At 49.7% G+C, this 22,003-nt stretch overlaps 1 protein-coding gene across 2 annotated transcripts in view; it reads left to right on the plus strand.

Annotated features, from left to right (window-relative positions):
- ASIC2 (acid sensing ion channel subunit 2) overlaps window positions 1-22,003 on the plus strand; it is a 1,093,638-nt gene that overhangs the window by 973,309 nt on the left and 98,326 nt on the right. For both annotated transcript variants that reach the window (XM_028108993.1, XM_028108992.1), the window contains exon 2: window positions 19,740-19,890. In XM_028108993.1, coding sequence (XP_027964794.1) covers window positions 19,740-19,890 — 151 coding nt within the window. The remainder of the gene's footprint in view (window positions 1-19,739; window positions 19,891-22,003) is intronic.

Genomic DNA, 22,003 nt, shown 5'->3' on the forward strand with positions numbered 1-22,003 from the left:
AGTCTCCGACCTAGCTGATGTTGGTTTCGAGTCTCTTTAAAGAAGCTGACAGCAGAAAGCCTAGTGTGAAACTGTGGGTGCCTGTCCCTCTCTTGGAGCAGGGAATGCACTAGAGTCCCCCCTCTTGAGGCTCTGCCCTGAGTCCCGTGGACTCCAGGAGCTCTCCCCAGCTGAGCGGGAGAGGAAGGACAGCCCAGGGACAACACAGTGGAGTGCCCTTTACTAGGGCAGGAAAGCCTGGGCTGCATGCATTTCAAAGTTTACCACCCAGAATCATCCAGATTCCTAAAACATCGTATTTTAAAGGATGAACTTCAGTTATCTGGGGAACTTGCTCATTTCAACATATAAATGAGGCATGGCTGGAAGTGGAAACATGCTGTGAAAAACTTGCAAGCCCCTTGCAAATATAAATAATTCGCCCTTAGTATCGAGTGAACCTGTGTCCCAGTTTTTTGGGACAATGTCAGGGTATGCTGTCGTCCTGGTGTGATTACTGAGAATGCCCCCACCTTTCACTCTTGAAAGAGTCCTCCTTGGGGCAATAATATGACTACCCTGGTCATTAAGCTCTTGAGGGCAGGAATGATAGCAGAAAGGCAGAGTGCCCTACTGGAAAGGAACGGACTTTGGTACTGCAGTGACCTAAGTGGTAACCCCACTCTACCTTGGATATCTGGGAGCTCAGCTTTCTTATAAATAAAATGGAGTCAAATGGAGTTGCTTAAAGAAATAAGATATCGCATGTTAGTACCTAACACAGTATGTGCTCAAAATATATTCTCTCTCCTTCTGTGTCTTTGGCAAACGCATAATACTCAGAGCTGGGCATACAGGAGACTGGGTGTTGGGTGCATGAATGAATGAGTCCATTGGCCAATCCAGCACAGAAGCATAAATTGGGGGCTCTTCTTTCTGCACCCCCGTTCCTTCTTCTGCCAAATGAGCTGAGAGTTCTGAGACTCTTCCATTGTAGCTGGAGAGGGTTTGACTCCTTGGTTGGCCTCTTCTCCCTCCCCCAGCCCAGAGCCTTCTCGAAGTCCTTGCACTGATATTTCTCTGCTCTTCTGCTTCGGACTTCCATTCAGCTTCTTTGTCTTTTTTCTGTCTTTCTTTCTGTTGGTAGTGATGGAGGCGAGGGGCGGCTCTTCACCTTCACCTTCATTCAAGTGCCTAACCAGGAAGATCAATAAAGGCTCTGTATTTCCTCATCGTTTCCGGAACTGCCTCATGCACAGCGTCATATTCTGGGGAACATGTTGACTCAGAGTCCATGGAGCCGAGCCGGAATCCTGGCAAAGGATTCAAGGGCTTAAAGCACTGAGTTTGGAATAGTAACGGTCTTCTGGTAGAATGTCTTAGGACCTCTTAGAGTCTGTTTCCCAGCCCTAAAGAGGGCATAACACATAAGACGCCACGAGCATTAAGTACATAACTATGTAATCTGCTCACACGGTGCTTGGCCTTAGCCCAGCATCAGGGTCTTCACAATCTGGCCTGACCTACCTTTTTCCTGTCTCATCCACACTTCCCTCCCCAGCAGGCTCCCCGCCAGCCCACCAGTGCGCTCACTGCTCCCAGAGCACCTAGGCATCCATGCACAGCCCTGTAGCTCACTCATGCTGTTCCCTCTGCCCTTCCCTGCTTTCAGTGTCCTGAAATCCTCCTCTTCCCCCGAGCCACAGTGCAAATCCCGCCTCCTTCACAAAACCTCTTCGATCCCTCAGGGGGGGACTGGTCACTTGGCCCCACTCTGGGTCTCCCCACACTCCTGTCCTCACCAAAGGGACTATAGAGTCCTTTAGGCTAGGAACCTTATCTTGCTCATCTCTCTATTATAATGACCTCAAGAACTTTGTGAACGAGGTAGGACATGAGCAAATGAAATCAAAATTCTAGTCACGATTTCTAGTTCCATCTCCACGATGGACTGAGCCAACACAATCCTATCTTCCACTACACACACAGAGAAATGCAGGACAGAGTACAATTAAAAAAAACTTAACGCAGTGCCAAGCTCTAAAGAAAGGGAAACTCCATATGCCAGAAACAAGAGAGGCCTGGAACAAAGATGCTTGCATAAAGCCAAGACCCAGGAATAGCCCCCTCTCCATGAGAAAGGTCTGGAAAACTTCACCTACCTACCAGGGAAATGGGTTTCTGCCGGGGGCTCTAGGTGGCTTGTGTGTGCATGTATGGGTGCATACATGTGTATATGCATGCGTGTGTGTGCAGGTGCTCCACTCAGTTCAGATCAAATCCCCTGAATGCCTGCTGTGTGCAATCCCCAAGCTGGACACAGGGGATCTGGAAACACGGGCCCCACTATCCCCTCCCTCTACTCGAATGTTAGAGTGTATCCTCCGGTGGGCATGTGTTCACCGCTGTCCTAAACCTGTTTCCCGTATTATCTCATTTAACCTCATGTTAGCTTCACAAGGTGGAGGCTATTACACGCAAGAACTGAGGCAGGGGAAGGTAACTCAGTCCCTGGGTCAGGGGCAGAACCAGCATTTGAATCTAGGCATTTTGAGTCTGAACCCGTGAGCTTAAATGCGAGGGTACATAGCCTCGTGCCACATAGTAGGTATGCAAAAATCGTTATTGAATGAAAAACGGACTAAGTGGCTGGGGGGAGCTCCAGAGCATTTCAGAATGCTGTGGTCAGGGCCAGGTCAGGCAGTGCTGATGGACCAGGGTCCCAGCGTCCAGGCCAGCTCTCCATAAAGGACACTGATTTTAAATGAAACGAACTCGCCTGGCTAGGTTCTTGGAAGATACCTTTTCCTGTCTCGGGATGATTGCATCTGGCCCCATTTCCTCTGAGTCTCTTCTCAAATTTTTTTCCCTCCCCGCTGTGCATCTAGCTCTAATTCCCTTCCCAGGTCCCATTTGGTGGTTACCACTTATGTTCTAAAACGCGCCATTAGGCTTCTGATATATGGCGTGTTCGGTGGGTGGCCATGCTGGCTCTGAGTCACTCAGGGAAAGGAAGAGCCCACTGCCATCTGCCGGGAGCGCCACCTGCTGACAGTGGCTGCCAGTCGGCTTTTTGGGGTTCTGTGGGCCCAGCTAGAGGAGGGTGGGCTGTCCCTCCAGCCTCATGGGCCCTCCAGGGACACAAGCCCAGATTGGGCAGGTCCAGCTAAGGTGCCCGTCCCCACACATAGCTCAAGCACCTGTTTACTCAGCATCATTTACTGAACACTCATGATGCACCAGGAGCTGAGACAGAGAGCTGAAGATGCCTTTCCTACCCTTGCGGGGTGTACTGTGTGTGACTCCGGGCTCGGTCAGGGCTGGTCAGGGTCTGGGAGGGGATCACAGCTGCAGCTGAGTGGTCTGGGGCCATGTGGGCTGCCAAAGGGAGACTGTGTCCTGGCAGGGTGGACCCACGGCCCTCCAGCACCGTGCACTTTTACAAGAGATGGGAATAAGCCGGGGTACAAAAAGCCCCGGTAGTTATTCCAGAAAATTGCTTGAGATCCCTCAAGAATCCTGGAATTTTATCAGTGGAAGGGTCCTTGTAGATTTTTTTCCTGTCTTTTAAGCCAGGCTGACCCATTCAAATACCCACCCCACCCCCCACCCCCCACCCCCGTTAGCCATCCCTAAAATGTGTCCCTCCAGTGGTGGCTAGTGTCTGAGATAGGCCTTCGAGTCCTATTTCCTTCTCCCCATTGGCACTTGACTTGACTTAGGCTCATCTCCCCCTTGCACACAGTAGTGACCATAATGAGCATGGCTGTCTATATTAACTTAATCCTCACAACAATCCTATGAGGTGGGTCCTATCCCCATTTTCCAGACGAGAAAACTGAGGCTCATAGCAGTTGAGTGCCTTGGTAAGGTCACACAGCTAGTAAGCAAGGCATATGGATCTGAGCCCCAAAACTCACACTGTCGCTGACTCAGACTACTTTCCAAACCTGTGAGTCCTTACCCTGACTTGGATCCTCGCCCCCATTCCACTTGCCTGCCAGCAGGTGCACAAACCTTCCTAAATACATGGGCTACCTGTCCTGCCTCCACCCCAGCGTCTCCCACTGTCCAGAGTGAGGGTCTCTGGCTCCGGGTCCTGGCTCTCAAGAATCTAGCTCTCTTCCAGACCCTCAGCCTGTTCTCCTCCCTCAGGAGGCAAAGGGTGGGGTCCTGACCAAGACCCTCTGGTCCAGTGCCCTGCTCTTGGCCATTTGCTCCAACATCTCAGGTTCTTGTTGGGTGGGGGTGTTCGAGGATGCCCATAGTGTTTACGTAAAAACTTCTAGTGACCAGAAGCTCACCATCACCCAACACAGCCCATTTGATTCATCTTTGTTTAACAATTAACATGTATCTATTTTTATTAGGAAAATATTCACATGTATACAAAGTAAATAGAATAACATAATGAACCCCATCCAGATTAAATAATATTAACATTTTGATGTTCTTGTTTCCTTTATACCTCCGCTCCCCTCATCCCTCATTTAAGGATGATAATAATGATGATAATGATGATTTAACGTTGCCTTTTTGTTGTTGTAAAATGTATGCACGTTGAAATGCACCTGTCTTACCTAAATTGCCCTGACGAATGGATACACATGTGTAACCCACGTCTCTATGATATAGAATATGTCTATCTCCACAGGAAGAGTATTGTTGGACATTGTAATGAAGTTATTTCCCTACAACCAATGGAAACCCTAGATCTATTCTCCACAGCAGGAGGGAATCATACTTCTCCAAATGGTATCCCTTCAAATATTTGCAGATGGCAGCTGTGGTCCTCCTCACGTCTGCTCTTTTCCATCCTACATACCCCCAGTTCCTCTCGCCATGTCTTCTTTTTCTTTGGAGGACGGGGGCCTGGCTGCTAACATTGCTAAACGGAGACTTGATCTCCTCCTTGCCAAATCTCTCCCTGGCCCGTTCAACCAGGAGCCATGTTGGTAGGCAGAGGTTTGCTGTGGGAGGTCCGGCCCACCTGCTAAATTTTCTACTTGGAAGACACCTGGCTCATGAGATGGGGCCATACAGGTGTGCTAACTTGATGCAGCCTTGGAACAGCTAAGTTGTGTGCAAATTTATCTTCCCTTATGAAACAAATTGCAACATTTCTTTTGGTCTTTCTCTTTTCATCATTCATTCAATGAACTTCTATTGAGTACCTGCGAGAAGCTAGGCTCTGCATAGCGCACGGGGAGAAATAAGAAAGACACAGTCCCACAGTTTGGGGATGGAGCAGAGATAGACAAATAAATGGATGCTTTTATGTTGGCATTTATTCGGCATGTGTTGGTTTCCTGCTAAGTCCCTGGGACTAGGGCAGATACGGGGAATATGGTGGCATGAGGGACGCTCACCCTTGCAGGACCGAGGCACTCACCTACCCAGTGACTGGTGTACTGGCAGCAGACAGCTCTCAGGTCCAGAAATACCCGCTCTGGGAACTGTCCTCTAGTGCACAGAGGTACCTCACTCAGGGTTCTGTCCTCTCCCCAGGAGTGGCCCAAAGCCAATGAGGGAGTAACAGTTGGCCCTTTGCCTTGCTTCAAAACAACCCTGGAGGGCCACCCCAGCTCCAGGGCTCCTCATGGGTCGGGGGCTCCTTCCTTTGCTCCCTTATGAGTGTGGTCTGTGCGTGCAGATCTTGAGAACACCTGTTCCCATGATGAACCTCCTGCATGCAAAACTCCGTGTCCTGTCAGCTCCCCAGTGAACCCAGAAAGTGAGCGGAGCCAGACAGCCACAGCTTACAGTCCAGCATGGAGAGACAGGCATCAGCCAAACGTTTACACAAATGCACAAGTAATCAGGGCTTGAAGGGAAAGTACAGACTACATGAAGAGGGTCCTTTCCTCAGACCCGACCCTAGTTCGGAAAAGCCAACGGAAGTCTAGAGTTCAAGTAGGAGTTAGCAGACCACCTAGTGTGATGGAAATGGAGGTGACACTGAGTGCAGTCCAAGCCCTGAGGGGGACACCTAACCCATTCTGAAGAGGAGGGTGGGCAGTCAGGAAGGGCTTTCAGGAGGAGGTGGTGCCAGGCTGAGACACAGAGAATGAGTGAGAGTTATCTGGGTAAAAGGGAGGGTCCTAAGCAGAACAGTCAGCATGTCTGCCAGCAGAGGCATGAAGTTACTTGAGGAAGGATGTAGTTGGGCAGAGATGCTCCGGGGGTACAAGAGAGGAGGCTAGAAGCAGCTGCATGGGGGCCCAGGACATCGGCATCCTTGTATCAGCCCAATCAAGGGGTTTGCAGCCGTGAAACAGTTTAAGTAGGGCATCTGCTTTCAAGCAAGATCCCGTGGCCACTATGTGGGAGATGAATGAGGGGAAAGTAGTCGGGGGCAGGAGGACCACCCCTGGGAGGAGGCTGGAGGCTGGGGCAGGTAACAGGAAGACATGAGTAGCATCACCCTGACACTCGGCTAATGCTAGGGGTTGAGTGGAAGAAAGTAGTTGGAGGGATGTTCTCGAGGTAGGACCTGCAATACTTAAACCTGCAGAAAACTGCTAACCTGCCCCTCGTTTCTCCGGTTTCGGGAAACAGGGTTGTGGAACTTCAGCTAGACTTTGGGGATTCAGCCAAGACACCACCGGGACACCCTACAGAGCCAAAAGGCATCCCTCCGCCATGCCCAGCAAGCAACTGGCATTCACCAGGTTTCATGCACCGGCTTGTAATTAGTCTTGTTTATATTCCTGCACGTTGGAACATGCTCAGATGCAGATCTTAGGTTTTGCTCCATTGCTGAGAAATAGGAGCATGTATTTTTGGTGTCTGTTACATAGCGGAGGATTCTTCATCTCATAGATGGGGAGACCCTGCTCTGCTTCTGACTCCCTGCAGGACCTTGGGTGCGTGGTTTTAGCTTCTTGTGGATTCTGTTGCTTCTTCCCTAACAACGATAGTAATAAAAGCAGAGTTGCCAGGAGGTTTGAATGGGAACATGACATAAACCCATGCAGGTAGCAGGAATTCAGTCTTAATTATCCCTCTAGGGGAGATCTGCAGCTATTATCAGGAACCTCCCAAAGGACTCACCAAACAAATGCTCACCCCCCTCCCCAAACCCCAGGAGAACAGTTGACAGAAATGAAGACACAGCAAAGCCTAAGGAACTGACCTTTCATCCTGCCAACAGCTCTTGAGAATTCACTCTGGGTCAGCACACCCGTCATGTCATTGGGTCTCCATGGCATCTCTGTGAAGCAGGTGTGGCCCGTCCACTTGACATGCGGGAAAGCAGAGCCATGGAACTAGAAGCTGGAAGTGCCTGGAGTTTATTGCCTGAGAGGAATTATTATCCCCATTCTTCAGATGAGGAATCAGAGGGTCAGAGTAAATAAGTAACTGGCCCAGTCACATGTCTCAGGACTGGCAGAACAGAGGTCCACATGTGGATCTGCCCCAGTAAACAGCCTGTATGTGATCTTTCACTACTCCTGCATGCAATTCACTGATCCATGAGGCCTCTAAAGTAACTCACCTTCTCTAAGCCTCAGTTTCTTCATCTGAAAATGGGACAACGGTGTCTATTTTGCAAGCTTATTTTTTTTAGATCCAAAATGTTTACTATCATAATGAAATAAAGTAATAATGTAATAATGAAAAACATGAAAAACCAAGATAATCTACTGAAAAACCATTAGAAACAATCAGAATTTAGTAAATCAGAATCTAGTAGATACACAAAAACACTATTTCTTACATATCTACGAAGCCAATTAGAAAACATGGGGAAATGATGCTAGTCATAAAATTGATATAAATTAGCAACTATGTTATAATGAATCTAGCAATAATTATAATAATTATTCCCACTTATTGAATAGTTTTTACTATGTCAGGCACTATGATAAGTGCTTTTATATATATTATCTTCATACTATATATAGTATTGATATTGAATATTTATACTCAATATTCTCCTGGAAGGTAGCTACTATTATTTTTTTTATTATGTTATGTTAATCACCATACATTACCTCATTAGTTTTCGATGTAGTATTCCATGATTCATTGCTTTATTTTGCAAGTTTATTGTGAAAACCAGTTGTCATGCCACTTTCATCATTGTTTCCACTCCTGTCTTCACCTGACTCTGTCTCAAGCAGGGCCCCAACTAGGGTGAGGCAAGCAAGGCATCCAGGATGCAGATTTCAGGAGGTGCTCACTCTCAGGTGAATGTGGTGTGAGTGCAGCCCCGGGAAGTGAGGGCCTCCTTGGGTTCTGTGCCCTAGACACCTCATCTGCCCCATCCTCGTGCAGGCCGTGATTTGAAGGTGAGGAGGGGGGATGGGGCTGGAGGAGAAGAGGGAAGGCAGGTTGCAGGGCATGCTGATGTCCAAGCTGTAGCAAAAAGAAGGCCCTGGTGAAAATACACACAGAGCAACGAGGATGATAGGCTGAAATGAATACCCTGTGGTGGGTCTTATTCCTCAAGAGCTGCATTGTAGACATTGATCAGTAGTGGTCTTACAGCTGCTATACCTCCTGGATGATCTGAAGCTGTTTTATCCCCATTTCTTCCCAGATAGTTCATAAACTACCCGGGGTAGTTTATCTAGTGTCTTATCTTTGTATTCCCAAAACCTAGCAGCGTATTCAGCTTGGAAGAGTTGCTCATTGGATGGCCAATGAACTAAAGAATGTTTTGTCTTCCATTTTGAAAGCCCCTAATCATCTCAGGTCCTTTGGTACTTGGATCATAAGTCAAGGAACTATGATACAATGAAAAACTCCTAGTCCCCTAGGAGTCTAGTCCACCAGTCTGCGACATGGGGACCCTAAGAAGCTAGTAAACGCCAGAATTGGGATTTGATTCCAAAGCTTATTCGTGCTCCATTCCATGGCAGGGGCCTAGTCTAAGCCCTTTTGAAGTATGCAAAGTCCTACCTCTGCCTCTGTCACGAGCTAGAGTCCCTTCCACCTCAAGCCCCAAAATTCTGCCCCTCGTATTGCCATCCCGTACCTGCCTGAAACTTCCCCCACATTCAGGAATCGCTGCTTGTTACAGAAACACTGGCACCACTGGGAGAACTTCTGTTCTCCTGGCACAAGGATGGCAAACAAGATTCATCTAATAGACCCATAGTGGCAGCCAGAATTGTTGGACTGAAAGAACAACAGGCCCGGAGAGAAAGAGTGCTGTGATCAATCAGTTATGTCTGCTAGGGACCTACAAAGGAGACTGGCACCGTGCGTGCCGTGTATCTACCAGCCAGGCCTTAATTCCACGTGTCAGGAAAGCGATCTGATTAAACGACGAGAAGCCCTCTGCCTTTGTGAATCTATGATGGCTTTGAACATGCTTTGCTACTAAAATTACGTACTATTCAACCTCCAAGACCAGCCCTTGGGAAGACTAGAAGACAATGACATTCTCTGAGCATTTCCTAGAAAAGCTGAAATATGTTTTCAATGAGAAAACATGAAATCAGTAAGAATATAGCAGTATGAGGATTTTGGTGCCATGTGGGCAGTTACTTATTTGACCTTTTTCTTGATCAGCTTTTAGAATCAGCCTGCCTTGGGATTATTTTCAGTCCTGGCATTAATTGGAACATCTGCTTTTCCTCTGCAAACATCATAAACCATCATTTAGTTTTTACTGATGCATCGTTTTCCATGCAGCCCTGTAGAATAATGTGAAATTAACCAGGAACACAACAGAACACATTTCTGGTTTCCTCCTTTCCCCTCCTCATCCCACATCTGCCAAAAAAAAAAAAAAAAAAAGCAATTCCCAGCAGGTGTGCAATGAGGCAGGTGCAAGAAGTGACTCACGTGTTATCTCAGGATTGGTCATCCAGGTATAAAACATACTCACAGTGGGAGGTGAAGCCCACCCAAGCCCTGGGAACAGGTGCTAAAAGGGTGAGGGAAAGGTGAAAGTTCAACTGAGCAGAAATATCCAGCAAGGGAAATACAAACTTCTAATACAGAATAGCCATGTAATGTTCCAGAAGAGATCTAATACAGCCTTAGGGAAAACCAAGCAGGTAACATATTCCTGGAAATCCAGCAGGCAGCAGGTAGAAGAGGGCACAGGATTGCAGTCAGAGGATCAGGCAAGCAACTGGAAAAGGAATTTGTAACAGGGACCATGGCCCCAGGTACAGCCTCTGCCAGGTACATCCATCATCTCGTGCGTAATGAGAACATAGACTCAGAGGTGCCCTGCTCCCCAGAACATCCACATGTGGCAGGATGCAGGGTTGCATCCCAGGGTGTGTGGGCTGCTGTGCCTTGAACACATGCTGCCCTCAGTCTGCCTGGCCTGGGCACCGGGACAGACTGGGACAGCAGGAACCGCGTCAGTAGGGTTAGAAAACAGAGAGTGAGGGCAGCAGAAAAAAAAAATGGTAGCAGGACTGTGGACGTTTGCAGCCATACTTTCTCCTTTACCTTTTCCAGGCTTCTTCCCTCCTTAAAGTCAGAGAACTCCTCCTGGGTCCTGCTCCCCACATCTGGCGACAGCCAAGGAGATCGTCTTTGCAATCAGCCTTGGCTTCCCAGAAATGTGTTCTTTCGATTTATCCACTTGCCTTGGCCCTGTGACCCTACGTTTGTCTTGGCAACTTGTTGGCAATGGGCGGATCAGAGAGCCAGGCTGGGGGGAGGGCGCTCTGAGACTGACACAGGTGACCTTGGAGAGAACCAGGTGCCAACGCCTCTCGGCCACAGCATCTCTGTCTTAATAATTATCTACTATCTGACAGCTAAGCTCCTTTATTCATTGTGCACAGTGTCTAGCACAGTAGGTGTTCAACTCAGGATAATCTGACTCCAAAGTCTGTGTTCTTCCACAAATCCTGCCCACATTTGGGTAGAGCCCATGGTTGTCTAGGGTATTTGGTTCCAAGAGAGAGAGCTAGAGTGATGGGCAGGTAGGCAGGGCTCAGCAGGCAGCCAGAAGCCTGGACTGGCACCACTGGTCTTCCTGATAATATCAGCATGGCCCTTCTCAGACCAGGACCCAGTCTAAGGGGTCTACCTCAACCTGCTAAAAACCCTGGTGTCACCCTCACCGTGCCTAGAGAGAATTCTGGAGCCCCCTCCATCACTGCCCTCCAGGCAGCTTTCCTTCTATGCATTTCCACAGCATCTGGCACCTGCGAGGCCGTTCCTAAAGGGGTGACTCATTTCTGTATCTCCGACACCTGAGGCGGTGCCTAGAACACAAGAGGTGGTCTGCAGATGTTCACTACGTGAGTGGATGTGCTGTGACCTGGGCCCCAGATGGAACAACATCCCAGATTCCATTGCCACAGCAAAATGACTCCGCCCCTCAACTGCTCTAGCCGGACTTAGGCATGATGCAACCCACAAACAGAAACATTCCCTGACTGGGCTGAGGGCTTCCCCCCCGCCCCGCCACGGAGCACTTTCAGACCCATTATAGCCCTTTTGATTTTTACAATTCTCCTGAAAGATACTCTTGCCAGCACTTCCAAGATGAAGGATCCAGAGCCAACGAGATGAAATAACCCCCAAATCGGTGCAGAGCCAGCACTGGAAACTGGGGCTGCCTGGTCCCTAATTCCATGCTTGACTTTCCTCTTTCACCCAGACATCTCCCATAAGTGCCTAACTATGTGCTGGGCCTGGAGCCAGGCACTGGGGATCCAGAGATGAAAATGCCAAAACCCCTCCGGCCGACAGGAGACAAATCGTGGGACCTTAGCAGAGAGAGCAACCTGTCGCTGAATCCCATTTGAGACTTCCATCTGGCCAGGGTCCAGCCCCCCAACAGCCAAGCCGCAGGTCCAGCTCGAAAGGCCTCTGGTTTCCCCCATCCCACTTTGCAACCTCAAGTCAAGCCCAATAGGGGATTCTCACATGAGCTGTCAGGAGGGATTCATCAGCAGAGGTCTGGCATTTCCAACAACTCTCCAGGTGAGCAGCCAGAGTGCCGTCAAGTCGTCCTCTGTCTCCATGAGTCATCCACCAAGAGCACATTTGCTCACAAAATGTTTGAATCGGAGGAGAACATTCAGAATCACCTATTCCTCCCCTTTGTGCTGTTTTTCCAGCTGACAGATTTGCAGCTGCGTGATGCTCTTTCCTTCTGCACGGCGCGCACACATCCCCTCCTGCACGGTCTAAAGCTCTCTGGACAGTTGCCCGGTGGACAAGACCCCAGCTGCACTCAGGCTCGGAGGGAGAAGGCAGGAGGGCCTCTCAGTGAGACAGGCACAGGAAATGTCACCTCCCAGCAGATGGGTGCAGGGGCAATGACCCGTCTCATACATTCTAATAATGCCAAACGTACTTCTAACAACCCATGCACATAAAAGGGAATGTCAAGTGAACGACTCTTTAGCCGTAGGATCTTGAATGAGATATTTAGCCTCCCAGAGCCTCAGTTTTCTCATCTGCACACCGGGCGGAGTAACGCCGACCTCAGGGGGCTTTGTGAGCTTGAAAGGATAGAAGGGGTATGGAGCAGTCAAAACGGCACTTGACTCGTGGTCAACGCTCAGTGACTGTTCCTTCTTCCCTTCTCCCCAGAAAGTCACCTCTAAGGAGAATGATATTAATGATGTCGTAAAAGAGATGATGGCCTCCCGGTTGGGAAGGGGTGACAAGTGGTTGCAAAAGGACCGTGTTCCCCTGGCTCCTTCATTTCCAGCCATAGCCCCGACCACATGGAGTATTCATTGCAAGTGCCTTTAATCTCTTTGTAGGGAAAACACACAGTCGTGGGCAACAGTTCTTGGAAGGAGAGAACTAGTCAGAAATTCCTGTTGCAGGAACGGATGAACAAGCAAGCAGAGATTTTAATAAGATACAGTCCTTGCCTTCAAAGAGCTGACCGTCTCTGGCAGCCTTCCTCTGCATCCCTCCCCCCGCTGTGTTTCATCTTCAAACACACTAACTGCAACTTCAGGAAACAAAAAGTCGGATTCATTTTGTTTCCTGGAAACCTGGTAACCCATTTAACAGACATTCTCACTTCCCAATGGTATGAAATGTGTTTTAGGAGTTTGAAAGAGGCAAGCCAAACAAATAAGACTACACAGTTGGCTTTAATACATGTTCTTTTGAAAACAGCCTAATGAGAAATTCAGTGACTCGTTGAGAGGAAAGCTCAGTCAACTCCGTGGGGGGCAGGTGTGGGGAGGGAAAGGGTGAATTTTGGAGCAGTACAATTTCATTTCCTTCAAGTGTAATAAGCAAGAAGAAACAAGAAACCCACTGCCTAGGAGAAGCCCTAAAGGTCAGGATTAATGAAGGGACTGGAAGGTCCGAAGCTCACGGGCTTAGTTGTGTGCTGGTGACTGGATGTTTCAACAACCCTTAAGGGGACTTATACATAATTTATTTTCTTAAGTAGATACATGGTATAGAAATGTTGTTTGCACTATTAATTGAACCAGAAAACTGTGTCTTCATGAGTATCAGCCATTCCTAACCTTTCCCAGCAAGGGCTCCACTTTGCATTTCCCAGACTCTGTAAGGCAGGGGACCCCAGCAGATCACGCCGAGCCTGGATGCTAGCACGCAGGCCAGCAGTGACTGCCAATCTTTCTCATATTCCTGGACATGATGCCCTGAGAAGGGGGTCCTGGCCATTATCTCCAGCCCCTGGCATGTGCAAGCAGAAGGCTTTAGAGGAAGAGCACAGACCCAAGCCATCAAGCCCAGGTCAGATTTTGGCTCTGTCCCCAAACTAGCTGTGTGACCTGGAGCAGGTCACTTCACCTCTGTGGACTTTAGACTCCCTTATGAAAAAGAGAAGTTTAGATGAGAAGGTGCTTGCCTTTTCCAGGATGCCTCTGACTCTGAGATATACCTCCCCTACTACCAGGCGGGAGAGCCCTGCGTCAGCAAGCTGCAGTCTCACCAGTTGGCCCGGAGCAGAACAGTTTGGGAGAGAGGTATGGGTTGGAGCTGTAACTATGAGGGACCGGGGGCAAAGAGCACAGGCTTTGGAACTAGGCAGAGATGAATTTTGCCCTGAGTTCTCCACTAACCAGCTCTGTGACCAGGCTCAGCCCCTCTGGGCCTTGATTTTCTTATCTGTAAAAATGGGGGTGATACAGATCTGTACTTCTGAAACAAATAATGCGACATATGTTAAGAAAAAAGAAAAAGAAGAAGATAGCAGGAGGGGAAGAATGAAGGGGAGTAAGTCAGAGGGGGAGACGAACTATGAGAGACGATGGACTCTGAAAAACAAACTGAGGGTTCTAGAGGGGAGGGGGGTGGGGGGATGGGTTAGCCTGGTGATGGGTATTAAAGAGGGCACGTTCTGCGTGGAGCACTGGGTGTTAGGCACAAACAATGAATCATGGAACACTACATCAAAAACTAATGATGTAATGTATGGTGATTAACATAACAATAAAAAATTTTTTAAAAATGGGGGTGATAATACCAACCTCATGGGGCTGTTGCAAATATTAGCAATGGCAGCTCTAAAGTGAATGGCACTCCGGGAGGGTAGCAAACTCTAAGAGTTACAGGAAAGCAGTGAGACCTTCTCCCCATCCCCACATCCATGTTCCTTTAGTTTAGAATGTGTCAACTTCAGATTGGTGGGATCTTTCCACTTTACCAATAACTGGTTACAATTCAGTTGGAATTCACATGTAGATTTTCAAAGTGGGTGGTATGCATAGAAGCATCTCCCTCTCCTCCAGAACTCCATGATGCCAGTCATCTGAAGGGCTGCCCAGGGCTTCAGCAACAGGCTTAGCATTATTAAGGAGTAAGCGATCAGTGGCACACGGTGGTCTTCATCTCCTCTAACTACTTCAAGATGAGCTTGGTATTGTAAGGACATAAGCAGAGAGGACAGGAACCCTCAACTTCCCATTCAATTCATCTCGGCCTCCCTACCCATAACCCAAATGACTAATCTCTCTTCCACTGAAAAGGAGAAACTTAGCAAACCCCCCCCCTTGCATGGATTCATAACTAGTTAAGATGTCTATTATGTAATCCTCCAAACCAACCCACTTACATCCTCTCATTTAAGCTGTCCAACCACACGGCAAGATTATCTTGCTGGGTTTGTCAATGAGGAAATGCACTGGGGACAGAAAACACCATGTTCAGGGCCATGGATTTGACAAGTGATAGGGAACTGCCCCAAATTCCCAGGCTTCCTTCCTTGTGACTTCCCTGGTGAAAAAGTCTCACCCACAAGTCCCAGCTCTACTACTTACCTCCTCAGCAGCCTCAGTCTCCTCAACCGTAAAATAGGAAAGTGATCACAAGATGCCTCCACACCCAGGGAGCTGGACCATAATTAGGGAAGAGAGAACACCTATGGAAATGCCAAGCTGGGCCCTGCAGAGAGTAGAAGCTCAGGAATTGTTAGTTTCCTCCCCTTTGTGGGGCCACTGAGAAGGTTGCCACCGCCATCCGCAGGCAGTCTAAGCTACAATGCACCATGCAAATGTTAGCAATGAAGGTTAATTTCACGGGGCTCATTTTTATCTCAGGACTCCCCCTCCCCGCCCCCCTCGCTCCTGGAGATCCAGGTTTGAAACGTGCACCTCTACCTCTTACAAACCAACCGACTGAGTGCAATTCTAGACTCTTAGCAACCCAGCCGATCCAGCCCTGCCGTCCGCGATGGGGCTGTCAGCACTTAAGGGGAGAGCAGAGCGATGCCTGGGAGAATGGCAGGTCTGAAGAAGCAGTGAGCTGGGCCTGACAGTCTGGACTTAAATAAATTGTATTTCCTGGCTGGGGACGATAAGACAGACAGTTGAAGCTTGTGTTACACTAACACATCATTATGGCCCCGAAATGGGGAAGGAGAGCTGCATCTTGTTCCAAGTTTGTAGCAAAACTGTGCCGTGTGTAAATAGCTCTCAGGCCTTTGATGTTGAGCAGAGAGGAAAATAATCCTCTCGGAAACACCAGGCAGGAGCCTCGGGCTCCAAAGCACAGTCAGGGAGGCTTATTTCCTCTAATACCTTCATGCAGAAGCCAGCAAAAAAAGCTTAGGTAGAATGAAGTGGGAAGCTGAGAAGGGCCTCAGCAGACAAAGGACGGGGAGGGAGGCTGGGACAAGTGTCAGGCCCAGCTCCTGCCAGAACCAGCAAGGTTGGCCAGCACCGAAGGGCGCCTCCCAGAGGTGGGCAAGGGGATATAGGTTGGCAGCACCTTGGAGTCCCTTCCTTCATTCAACAAGACAGGCACAGTCCCTACCCTCTCAGGACTTACAATCTAGCGAAGACATGTCCAACAAATAACCACATGGATAACCAGCTAGTTACATGCTTAGATATGCACTATAAAGGGAAAAAATGGGAGGTGTGAGGTTGTAAGACAGGACATCCCAATTGAAATAGAGGCTGGGAGCAGGGGCTGGGGGAGAGATTGATACCATGGGCCCCTGCAGGAGCCACCACGTGGGCCCAGGATGAATAGCAGGCCTGGTGATGGGGCAGCCAAGGATGGGGAATGAGTCTCATCACTGCCACCACAAAGATTTGTCTGCTCCCTCCCCTACAGGGGAGACTTGGATGCATGAGCCTTCGGTGGTGCCGGCCCAGTGTCAATGACCAGCTGAAGGGAGCAAGTCCCAAGAGCTTCCATCTCCTGTTGTAAGTGGGGAAGCTGAGAGGCTGCTATAAAGGAAGTTCAGACTAAACAGGTCCTCACTGCGCAGCCTCAGGCAAGTTGTCTCCTCCCTCCCAGGTCTTTGTTTCCTTCCTGGTGAAGTAAGGCCGGTTGGTGAGATGGTCTACAAGACCCCTCGGAGTTGCCACACCTTGTCATGCCCTTCCGAAGCTCTCGGAGGGTTGATGCCCTCTCTCTACCCCACCCACCCAGCATGTCTGGGATCACAGACACTGGGCTGGGACCACCGTTGACCCGGGAGGTAGAGGTCACAGTCTAAGCCCAGCCCAATATTCTGGAGTTCAAGTGTGTGTGTGTTGGGGGGGGGGGTTGGGGAGTTGGAATTTGCAATAATCCGGTGCAAAGCTGAAATGTCCTTTTACTTACGAATCTCCTCATATACATAGGCAATTCATATTATAATCAATTTTGGAGGCAGCAAGCCTATTTAGTGGATCTACAAAGAAAAATTCTATTAGAACACCCAGAAGTCACTCCAGATGTGTTCAATCCCTTGCCAAGGATGTGCTAACTATAAGATTCTCTCATCTGTTCATTACGGTGGTCCCAGAGAACATCTCTCTGGGGAACAAATTCGCTAGCCAAGTCCAGTTGCTATATACAATGGTGATGATAAAGCTCAGGTTTTTTTTGAAAAATGCTGTTCCCACTGTCCTCCGCCACCATGAAGCTGAGGGAGGAGGGCTTGGCTGTCCCGAAACAGTGAGGCTGGTCAGGGACTGACATTTTATACAGTGAAGAAAACGTGGACTCTGATGTTTTGCTGGTGCTTCGCACGGGTCCTGTAGGCAGGTAGTAGGCCTTGTACTTCTTTGCAATCCCCATAATCCTTGCACAAAGGAGGAGCACATGCCTATGACTATTGATGGGCTGATGGAAAAAGCAAGACACAGAGAAACAGTACAGGGCTCAGAAAGGTCCCAATGACAAAGACGCAGGAGAGCACAACCAGAAAGAGCGTAGGTATTAGACATTCATGGATTTCGTATCTCAACATCTCTACTTAGTAGCTGTGTGACCTTAGGCAAGTCACTTAGCATCTCTGGGCCTTGGTTTCCTCCTCTGCACCAGAGGAGCAGCCAAACCCAGAGCAATCATGGTGGCAAGAGTTAAAGGACGTAACGTAGACGAGTGTCTAGCAGAGCGTCTGGCACATTGTAGAAGCTTCTCTTCCTTCCTTCCATCTGGCCCTCAAGGTCTGCACGAGAAAGGCAGCCTCCAGCACTTGCCCCTGCTATTTATCTGCCCCCACACTGAAGGATGGGAGGTGAAAGAGCCCCCCTGTGGCCTCCATGCTGCAGGCAGGGACAGCTCAGTGGAGCATGGCCAAGGAGGGATCTGGTCCCAAACCTCAGTGGCTGCAGGAACCCAGTACAGTTGGCCTGGCTCTCTTCCGGCCAATTTTGCCAGATGTAATTTGGCTTCGGCTCGAGCTTCCAAAGCTGTTATGTAAGCATAATAACCCATAGCATTTGTAGAAAGCTTTTATAGTTTTCAAAGCACGTGTGCACATATTGCCTCAGCTGATCTTCTCAGTAACCTTGAGAAGTAGCTAAGGAAAAGGGTGAGAACTCCCATTTTATAGATGGAGAAGTTGAGGCTTGGAGGGCTTATTTGGTTCATGATTAAGGAGTGGCAACATCAAACTTGGACAAAGATCTCTGCATTCCTTGCCCTGGGCTCTTCCCACACCATCACACCATCACACCATCACACCACATTGTTGTAATCATGTAATCATCAAGCAAAAGTGGCCCCAATACCTACTGGGTGCCAGGCAATGTAGTAAGTCCTTGGAATCAGAAGTGAACAGCAAAGTCAAGTTCAGGAGAGATGTAGGACCAACTCTTTGGGGGCCATGTGATAGCTGCCGTGGTGAAGGAGCAAGGGGAACAGGAAGAGGGGGACATAGCCCAACTTGGTCCAGGGACTCCAGGACCCCCTGGAGGAGACACACCAGTCCAGTCTTGAACAACAGCTAGAGGCTGTCCAGGCAGAAAGAGAAGTGAGAGAAATTACAGGTAACAGAAGCAGCAAATAGAAAGCCAGAAGTATGTGAACCAGCAGGTTGTCTGATCTGACTCCATCCACCCACTCATCACTCACTCATTCACTCATTCATTCAACATATATTTCTGGAGCACCCCCATGTGCCCCCATACTGGTATATGTACCTCAGCAAACAAGCGGATGTAGTCCTTGAACGCATGGAGCTTCCCTTCTAGGGGATTCCCATGGACAGATGGGGAGTGCTAAGATGGAGTGGGCAGAGGGCATCATGGAAGGCTGGGTATGGAGGGCCTAGATATAGCCTATGGGTGCTGGGGATCCCTGATGGATTTTAAGCACAGGATTGGCAAGGTGAGGTTTGCATTTCAGAAAGAGGGAGCCACAGCAAAGTTAGAGGATTTAGAGGATGGGCTGGAGAAGGTGGTCTGGAATGCAGGAGGAGCCCAGCTAAGAAATTGTAGCAGCCCAGACAAGAAATGACTGGGTCCTGAGTTATGGCAGTGCAGTAGAGAAAAGGCAAAATGCATGCAGGATGTAGAGACAGACTTGACAGGCCTTGCTGGCTAATTGGACATGGGAGTGAGGAAGAGGAAGAGTGGACAGCCACTCTGAGGGTCTGGCTCGAACCTCTTGGCAGGTGGTGATGCTATTCCCTGGAACAGGAGTGCAGGAGAACCATCCAGTGGGGCGGGAAGCTGAGGAAGTTTGTTCCCACTGGGAGTCGCTGAGTGTCAGGGGACTCTGGGTCCCCCTGAAGTCACACTTATCAGGCATTGGGATCAGTGAGTCTGGAGCCCAGGAGAGAGCTTGGGGCTGGAGGTGCAGATTGGCTTACAGATGATGTTCAACATTTGGAAGTGGACAGGACCACCCGGGCTGGGGCGGTGCCCGGAGGGAAAAGACACCAGATCCTATTGCAACAAACCCCAAAGTGTGTCCAGATTTTTCTTTGATGTCAGAATCCCGCTTGGCAAAAGTCAGGCCATTAGCCACAGTGAGGAATCATTGGTCCTCAAGAGGGCTTGACTGGGACAGGCCGTGGGGACTCTGGCCTGATGTCACACTTCTCGGGTCTCACCAGTCTCTAGTCTGAAGTCACTCATGGGCTTCTCTCCCTCTCCTCTCTCCTTCAGGTGTTTACAAAATATGGAAAATGTTATATGTTTAACTCAGGCGAGGATGGCAAACCTCTGCTCACCACAGTCAAGGGCGGGACAGGCAACGGCCTGGAGATCATGCTGGACATTCAGCAAGATGAGTACCTGCCCATCTGGGGAGAGACAGGTGAGCTGGGCCCAGGGACTGGGGCTGTGGGTGATGGCGGAGGGGTACAGGACTCTGGAAGACTGGTTTGCTTCAGGTGGGCTGTCTTGACCAAGACTATGAAGGATGGCTCTCTATCAGTGGGATGGCAACATGCCAGTGAAGAGTAAGGATGTCCCTCCATGGACTGTGACGCTCTGGGCTTCCTCAGATTTCAGGAGATGGGAGAGGGGCGGATGACAGGAGTATTGGAAAGGGAAGGCAGGTAGGCTGAGGGGGGTGTTGGGAAGGAGGCATGGAGGAATGTATGATTGGGCAGGCAAGTGGCTTGATTTCAGGAGAAAAGGAAGACGGGGACCAGCCCCTTCCTCTTGCAGACATCTTGACTATCCCAACCCAGTCAGGAGGCCCAGCAGAAAGGAACGCTCTCCTCCCCCTGGAGGAAGGTGGAGGAACTTGCTAGGCTGGAAAGCCAAAGGACATGGACTCAGGGGCCTGGCGCCGGGCCTGCCTGAGCCCCTGGGGGGCCTGTGTGTACAGGCCGCTGAGTTCGTTCATGCACACATTTATTCGTGTATTTATTCAGCAAACTATTCATTAGCCATGTGTATACCGCGTCAGGCTTTGCACCCCAGTAAGGACATCAAGATGAAAAAGACCAGGTCCTTGGTCACAGACTAGAGGAGGAGACACACAATCACAGTCCAGTGTGACATGAGTGTACCCACCTGAGGACGAGCGTGGCCTCCGCCTGGTGGGGAGGGGGAAAAGCGTTCAGAGAAAGCATCACAGTGCCCCGGGCATTTGAACAGAGTCTTGGGATTATCCTGGATTATGCAGGTGGGTCCTCACAAGTGGGGTGCAGAAAGATCAGACAGAGGAGAAAGTGAGGGAAACAGAGATTGGAGTGATACAGCCAGTAAGCCTAGGGATGCTGGCAGCTTCTAGAATTCCCCCAGGTGGAGAAAGTACAGAGGTGCCCAAGAGTGGGACATGGATGCCAAGTAGACCCAAAGCGAGAGTAGTATTGTGTTCAGGGTATAACAGGGGGGAGCAGGGCAGGGTGTCAAGGATAGGCCTGGGGAGGGGCTCCATGGGAGGGGGAAAGGGAGAGAAGGTTCCAGCAAGAAGGAGGCCCTCGGCCCTCAGATTGGAGTTGAGGTGGGTAGAGGCCAAGCAGCCCAGCCCCCACCTCTTACAACCCCCACCCCATGATTCCTGGAGCCGGCCCCCCCAATCCTAAAATCTGGCCCTGACCATGCCCAGATGTTCCAGGCTTCTGAAGGCAGCCAATGCTTCTACCCTGGGGATGACTGACTGCAAACACTAAGCTCCCCCCCCACCACCTTCTCCTTCCTGTGTCTCTCACTCAAGCTCCCTGTGGGGAGGGGTGAGCATGCCCACTTCCCTCACTGTGTGGTTGGTCCTCCTGCTCCTACAACGGAGAAGTAAAATGGCCACCACACGTGTCACACCAGCAACACCTTCCAGCGGTTCACTTCAGGCTCCAGGCCATGGGCTGCTTGCCAAGGAGACGCTTAGTTGGCTCCATCCACTTTTCTAAATTCAGTGCCCGTGCCCTCCAGCAAACAGAGGAAGGTCTGGGTTTATGCTGCACTCTGGCATCCCTGAGAGCTGACCAGCAGAGCTTGGCTTTCCAGAACATCCCTGAGACCAGCCTGTGTCCTGGGACCATGGGCATCTGTAGACAACCCTGAGTCCTAGGAGCTGGGTCTTGGTCTCCCAAAAAAGGCTCTGCCTTGCAGACACCAGAACATATTTGCTTATTGAACCACCTGTGGGAAAGAGGAGAAACCGGCAATAAAAATGGGTCCCAAAGACCTCATAGCCACAGCCTGACTACAGGTTAGTTATGTCTTTGCACAGTGATATTGGATTTCCTTCCCTGTTACCTCGATTTGGGAGTGAAAGCAAATGTATATATACACACATGAACACACACACACACACACTCACAAAATGCCAGGCACCCATCACACCCATCTTCACACAGCACAGCTCCCTGTGGGGTCTGGCCTTGGGTCTGAGCATGGGCCACTGATAGAATGGGCTCCGACCTCAGGGCCTGCCCCCTGGGAATCTGCATTCTGCCTCCTGATGCTATGGATGGATA

Source organism: Eumetopias jubatus, unplaced genomic scaffold (genome assembly GCF_037043125.1).
Source record: "Eumetopias jubatus isolate StellerSeaLion01/CBP00866 unplaced genomic scaffold, mEumJub1_p1.0 scaffold_10, whole genome shotgun sequence".
In the NCBI taxonomy this organism is placed as follows: domain Eukaryota; kingdom Metazoa; phylum Chordata; class Mammalia; order Carnivora; family Otariidae; genus Eumetopias; species Eumetopias jubatus.